General features: G+C 45.3%; 1 protein-coding gene across 3 annotated transcripts in view; it reads right to left on the bottom strand.

Annotated features, from left to right (window-relative positions):
• Positions 1-7,472, bottom strand: part of LOC138172215 (uncharacterized) — a 15,025-nt gene that overhangs the window by 3,661 nt on the left and 3,892 nt on the right. For 2 of the 3 annotated variants that reach the window (XM_069101906.1, XM_069101908.1), the window contains exons 2-3: positions 6,184-6,654; positions 1,951-2,094 (exon numbers count right to left, since the gene is read on the bottom strand). In XM_069101906.1, the coding sequence (XP_068958007.1) occupies positions 1,951-2,094; positions 6,184-6,654 (615 nt within the window). The remainder of the gene's footprint in view (positions 1-1,950; positions 2,095-6,183; positions 6,655-7,472) is intronic. The other variant, XM_069101907.1, reaches the window with a different exon arrangement.

Below are 7,472 nucleotides of genomic sequence, written 5' to 3' on the forward strand. Positions count from 1 at the left end.
ACACACACACACACACACACACACACACACACACACACACACACAACCTAGCTGTGTGACCTTGGGCAAATTCCTTAACTCCAATTGCCCTCCAAAAGGCAAAAGAAAAAAAAAGGATTATATTCTCCAGGCCAAACAATTTAAATAAATGAAATCTGACCAAAGTGTATATCAGACTCAGCCTTGATGGAGCCAAGAAGGGAGGCAGAATTGTTACTGGGGAGGGTGTGTTCTAAGGGAGTTAAAAGGGTTCTGGGCAGCTGGGGGTGAGGGGGAGAGTCACACAGGGATGGCAATTATAGTTATATTGTGAGTATGGCTATGCTTCCCAATGTTCTCTTGTCAAATGATAAATTAAGGTGACTGACTGGAAGACACAAAGGGAGGATTAGAGAAGAGTAACAAAGGAGCCACAGTGGAGAGTTTTGAGGGTGAAAGAGACAAAGACAGAATGGTTCCTTAAGCCATAGCAATTGCTCCTGTCACGGTAGATGCTAAATTATCTTCCTGTTAGAATATAAACTCCTTGAGAGCAGAGATTATTTCATTCTTTGTATTTGCATCCCCAGTGCCTGCTACAATGCTTGGCACGTAGTACAGGGCTTAATAAATGCTTGTTGATTTATTGATGACTGTTGGGCCACACCCATGTGAGCACAACTGGCAGCCATATACCTGCATGGGGGTGGGGTGGGGGGCAGGAATGCAGAAGCTGAGCAAAACTTCAGATTAGCAAGGAGCTTCTGCTTACAGGGACAGACAATTTATAGTGGTCACTTATATGATAGGTCAGTGCCACATAGAGTCTGTCTGTAGAACCTGTGCTGTTTCAATAAAGAGACCAGAAGTGCCCTGAATTCATGAGTCACCCCAAGAGACTGGACCCTGATGCTCTAGGAGATTTTTATCTAAGGGGAAAAGCCCTGTGGTAGAGGCCTTGGTAGTAGCATGGGAGCAGATGGGAGGGGAAACGAAGTTCTGGACTTTTTGACTTTACTATCAGGCAAGATCAGGGGCTGGAGGGAGACATGCTGGTTGAATTAAGGTTGCCTGTCCTAGTCACTCCTCATTCATTCTGATGAATGTTTTATACAACAAGCTTTGTAAGTAAATCAATGAATCATAGTCAGTAAGATATCAGATGGAATGAGACCATTGGATGGTAGCTGAGCCAAGGATAAATCTACACCCAACCTTTAGATTAAGGAATGTTATGGCCCACAAAAGAAAAGCCAAGGGGAAAGAGGGAACAGCTCTGTGAGAACTTGGGGGTTGTCTCACAAAGTGCCCTCTGACGTTGGGTGTTGTGCAGACACACAGTAGGTAAGGATGAATGTTTGATAGACAGCACCTGGGCCTTACTACTGACTAAGTCTGATAATGTCTAAGGGGCCCTAGCAGCTACATCTTTTAATTGCAAGCTGCTTGCTGCCTCCCTCATCCTCCCTTGTAAGCCTTGAAGCTCCCCAAAGGGCTCTACTCTAAGAAGTCACCACCTATCACTTGGTGGCAGCTCCCTGAATTACAGATCCTAAAGGCCAGAAGGAAATAAACAACCTCTTGAGAAAGAAAAGATTTAAAAATTTGGCAAATGTTATATGTAGGCATATAGAAAATCACGTACCCAGACTTATGTAGATGCTCGCCTACCCTGTGTCATTTAGGGCTGGCAGAACAATGGTCCTGTTTGCTTTTATCTCTGTGATATTTACTAGTCTGTATGGGAATTTAATCTGTCTTCCATTTCAGTATCTCAGCTCTATGCTCCTCTAATCACTGTGTGCCAGACCTGATAGCCTGAATTCGTGCTCTAGAAAGGAAGGAGGAAACACTACATGTCCAAGGGAAGGTTAGGCACACCTGGGATACAATGACTCAGAAAGGTCCCAAAGTCGCACAAACTACTCGTGATTCAGGTTGTAGATGGGGCATGGAAACAGAAACACTCACCTTTTTCTGCCACCAGGGGTCCCTCTGCCCATGTTGGGGAAGGCGTATGGGGGGCGTTGCTAGTGGGAGTGACATTTGCTGTTTGTACAGAGTCCCACGAAGACAGGTCCTCCGGATTTCGCTCCAGAGAAAGAGTGGTTTCAGCTGGGAAGAGGACAGGTATGAGTGGTGGAGATTGTCGCTTTCTACCCACAGACATGTAGCATCATAGCTCAAAAATATCTCCTGTAAGGAGTTTTGGGCCTCTGCTCTTCTGTCCCCTTAAGGGTGGTAGTACCCCCAGCCTCATTTCCCCACCCTTCTTTTGGAGATTGCACTGGTTCCCATGGATCAAAGTTCGCTTTTGTGCAGATATTTACATATCATTCCTGGCCTCTTGGGTGAACTCCAGCACTGATTCTGGAGCTGCCTACTGAACTTGGGTTTTCCACCAAGACCTCAAGTTCAACATGTCCCAGATTGAACTCAACCTCTTCACTCTCTCAAACAAAAAAAAGAAAACTGCCCCTCCTCCCGGCTTCCATAATTCTGTGGTCAATATTACTGCCCTCCCATTCACCTAAACTCAAAACCTTAGTCATCACTGACTTCCTCTTCACATTCAGGCAGATTCCAGGTCCATTCAATTCTACTTCCACAATGCATCTTGTACAGGTCCCCTTCTGAATCTTCACTTATCCTTATTGCTTTTTGACTGCACTATCGTAATAGTTTCTGATAACTATCTCCAGTCTAATCCATCCTTCACAATGCTGTTCAAAATCCTCTTTCTAAGACACAGGTATGACCATGCTAATTCCCTACCCCCAAATCTTCACTGGCTTTCTATTGTCTAGAGGCTAAAATGCAGGCTCACTAACCTGCCATTTAAGGCTTTCCATGATCTGGCTAAGGCTACAAGTTACAGATGAATTGCTCATTTGCACCAGTGAAGAGAGTTTTTACTCCAGAAGTCTCCTACACTGATTAAGCCATAGATCTGAACTGTCAAAAAAAAAGGAAAAAAAAAAAAGAGCTAAGTGCTGGGAATGCAATGATGAACATCCTATTCTGCTCTTGCGTTGTCAGAGGTCAGTTACAGTGTCTAGAGAAGAATTTCTCCCTTCCAGAATTAGCCAGACCCCTGTCCCCAGAGGGCCAGGCTGCTCCTCACCAAGGGAAAATCCTGTTCCAAAGATGGCTCCCTCCTACCTCTGCCTTCTTGTTCCCAAGTTGCCTGGGAATTTTGCTGCTGGCACTTCCTGGAATGCTCTTCCTTCTGACTTCCATCTCTTAGTTTACTTCAAGCCTCAGCTCAAATGCAACCATCTGCAGGACACCTTTTCCAGTCCTGCAAGATACTAGCACCTTCCCTCTGAGATCACCTCCCATCCATTCTTCTATGTTGTACGTACCTAAGCATTTGTATGTTGTCTCCTGAGATCACCTCCCATCCATTCTTCTATGTTGGGTGTACCTAATTATTTGTATGTTGTCTCCTGAGATCACCTCCCATCCATTCTGTCTATGTTGTATGTACCTAATTATTTGTTTGTTGTCTCCTGAGATCACCTCCCATCCATTCTTCTATGTTGTGTGTACCTAATTATTTGTTTGTTGTCTCCTGAGATCACCTCCCATCCATTCTTCTATGTTGTATGTACCTAATTATTTGCCTGAATATCCTTTTGCTTTGCCCATCTCCTGAATCATAATGGAAGCCCTCTGAGGCTAGGTACTGTGTTTTTGGCTTTCATTGTATTTCCAGCATTTAATGCTGCACCTGGCACACAGTAAACACTCAATAAATGCTTTTTGATTGACTGAATAGACTGAAGCACTCTTTCTTTTCATGCTGGAAGTAAGGTGAGTGTGGTGTGCTGTATCTATATTGCTTCTGCCCAGATTGCCAGCATCCCTCTGCTCCAAACTGTATGTGTTCCAGAGAAGGAGCACCTTTGCCTACCTGCTTCTCATCCCAGAACTGACCCACTGGGGACCCAGAGTTTCCCTTCCCCACTGCTACCCTGGGGCTGAGTGAAGCCTATCACCACTCACCACGTCAGTGCCCTGGGGCAAATCTCCAGTTGCCTACTCATGCTTAGGAGAAGAAAAATGGAGAAAGGGAGAGAAAGATGAGGTGGCAGAGAGGAGAAGGTATGGACTTTCAATGGTAAACGGGAGACCGAGAGAAGGTGGCAGCCCAGCGTGCTCTTGATTCCCAGCACCAGACACTGCTAAGAAGGAACTTCTGGTTGGTAGAACAGTTTGCTCCCAGATCATGGAGATTCCTGAGTCTTGTATATTCTATCACCCAAATCAATCTGTGTGATTGTTTTACTTTCTTACTGTGATTAGCTGTCATTCACTGTCTACAATGGTCTTTTGAGTAATGAGGATTTTGTGGGAAGGGAGCTAAATGGACTGAGATTAAGCTGTTATTCTGCAGGTCTGGGGCAGGACTACTTCCCTCCACACCCCAGAGTTACCTGGGAAAGTGGCTTTTATCCTGAACCCTGCCTCCCCTCCCCCACCATCCCCCTTGGATTGCAAATATCTGATGATATTTTATTTTGATCTAATTCTAACACAGCACCCCTCTTGAAGATGGAGGACAGAAGTCATGATTGCCCATTCATGGCTGCCCTCTAACTCTCCACAAAGTAGAGGTGGGGTAGGACATTCCAGGTCTGTCCATATGTGCATACCAGAGGCAAATCACCCATGTTTATATTGAATGGTCCATCTATTAAACATACATCATTTGGTTTTCACAATAACCCTGTGAGCTAGCTGATATTATTACCCCCATTTTATAGATGAACAAACATGCTCAGAGAGCTTATGTGACTTGCCCAGGGTCACAGAACTTGTAAGTCTCCAAGGAAGGATTTGAACTCAGGTCTTCCTGACTGAAGGTCTAGTTCTCTATCCTGCCATCTAATGACTAAAAGAAAAACTTCATGCTTTGTTGTTTGTCCTTTATTCTTGACATGGAGGTGAAGCCATGACATGCAAGTGAATTGAATTTCAATGAGGGGGGGCTGTGCAAAGTCACCAGCTTCACTTTTTCCTCCAGAGCCATCTGGATCTAGTGGCCAGGTACACATCAGGAGGACTGGAGATGGCCCAGGACGCAATGGGAGACCTTGGCCTTTTAAAGCTAAGGTCCTTGACAGGTCTAAGTTTGCCTGAGGCAACACCCATTCAGTGATTAAGGCTAGATATTGTAATTTTCATGACAAGAAGCTTGGCCCTGGAAAAGAGCTGAGAAAATGTACCTCCCTCCCTTCCTTGCATAGGATGGGGGACTAGATTGCATGTTCTGTCAGCCCCGATTACAGATGAAATACTTTTTGCTGAGCTGTTTTTTTTTCTTATCCTTTGTTACAAGGAATATCTTCAGGTACAGAAGGGAGGGGGAATATATTTGGAAAGGAATCACAGAATTTGAGAGTTGGAAGAAATGTAAAAGCAAAACATATCAATTTTTTAAGTGTTCTTCATTTCAGAGATAACCACATTTAAATGAGGAGCTCTGAAACAGCAAAATGCCCCAAGACACGGAGAAATGAAGCTTTGGAATTTCAAAGCACAGTAACAGCTGGTTGAAGGTTTATTTGAGAGTAGGGAAGGTTTCCTGGAGCCCTTCAGATCACACAATATAATGAGCTACCCTGCTCCCCTTATGCAGAGCAAGACCTATTCCCTATAATCTAATAATTTTGTGTTTTGATAGAACGCGCTCTATGAGGTAGGTAGCTAAGTATCTTTCTTCTTATTTTACAGATCTGAAGCATCTGAGGCTCCAGCAATGAATACATATGCCCAAGGTCACTTGGATGGTTAGGGACTGAGACAAAGCTAGTTAGTATGTCTGGAAGTCTCTCCCTCCTCATAGCTTGACTGTTCTGGCTTCCTGAAAATCCCAAAGAAAATCCCACGTCTACAGGAAACCTTTCCCTATTGCCCTTAATTCCGGTGCCTTTCTTCTGTTGCTCCCCCCTGTTGATCTTGTAGAAATCTTGTTCATACATAGTCGTTTACATGTCATTTCCCCCATTAGATTGTGACAGTCCTTGAGAGCCGGGACTGTCTCTCGCCTTTTTTTGTATTCCCAGCACTTAACAACATGCCTGGCGTGTAGAAATTCTTGTTGACTTGGTTCAACCCAGATCTCTTAACTCCCAGATGGAAGGATGTGCTTTTCACCTCATCACACTTCCAAGAGTGTGGCCATTAGGCAGGTCTTACCGTAGCTCTCACCTCTGTGTGTTATCAGCTCCTTCTCAGGACTCTTGTCTGCATCTCCTGGCCCAGGGGTCCCAGAGCAGACATTGGCCATTCCAGGCACTGCCTTCCAACGACTAAATTTATCCTTCCGATGAAGAACAAAGATCTCCTGAGCATTCAGCTTCCCGTGGAGGTGGAGACCAAGGCCCTGCAGACTCAAATGACCCTTACGGGAGCAACCCCAGGTCTGGTGGAGGTGGCCCCCACAGTGGCTCAGTTGGGCCACAGCAAACTCCCGGGCCTCACCTATGGCAAGGCACCCAGGGATATGCAGGCTGAAAAGGGCTCGGTTGACTGGGTCCCAGCCCCATTGCTGGGGTCCAGCATCAGGGTGGCAAGTGACCAGTGAGATCTGCTCCCCACCCTGAGGGTCCACCTGCAGGCATGCATCCAGCCCAGAGTTATGGATCAGAAAGGCCTTGGCCCAGGAACCTGCAGGAGGAAGAGAAGAAAAAAACATATGGGAGGCCAATTAACATTTGGTAAGATAGAGAGACCCAAAATGGGGATGGGGATGGGGATGGCGGCATGAATAAACAGGTAGATAGACTGATAGATGATGGTTAGAGGGCTGATGACACTGAGGTCTCAGTGTGTCCCTTTAAAGTTCAAGGTCCACTTCCTCCCTGACTACCTCATCCAGCCCATGATGACTTATTTTTCCTTCTCATGCCTCCTAGAAAATCCATATAGCACCTGACCACTGACACTGGTTTCCTTGGCTAGAACATATGCACATTTAGGAAAGGGACTCTGTCTTGTTCATCTTTGTGTGTCCCAACACCCAGAGCACAGGGTTGACTTGGTTCAGCCGAGATCTCTTAACTCCCAGATGGAAGGATGTGCTTTTCACTTCATCACACTTCCAAGAGCATGGCCATTAGGCAGGTCCCAACACCCAGAGCACAGGGCTGTTTGCTCCATAAGTGGCTGTTGAAAATGATATCCATTATGATCTAGGCAGCTTGGTGGTGCAATGAATAGAGTATAGGACTTGGAATCAGGAAAACCCGAGTTCAAAGTCTGTCCTTAAATACCACCAGCTGTGTGATCCTGGGCAAATCACTTAAACTCTGGCTTCTGGAATTTCCTCATCTGTTAAAGGGAGATAATAAAAGCATCTACCTGTCAGCGTTGTGATGAAGAGAAAATGAGATAATATTTATGAAGTGTTTTGTGAACTTTAAGGCACTACTTCTCCTCCTCTTCTTCCTCTTCCTCCTCTTCTTCTTCCTCTTCTTCCTCCTCTT

Source organism: Petaurus breviceps, unplaced genomic scaffold, assembly GCF_028583685.1.
Source record: "Petaurus breviceps papuanus isolate PSGF00001 unplaced genomic scaffold, PetGlider_PUasm1.0 520, whole genome shotgun sequence".
NCBI classification, from domain to species: domain Eukaryota; kingdom Metazoa; phylum Chordata; class Mammalia; order Diprotodontia; family Petauridae; genus Petaurus; species Petaurus breviceps.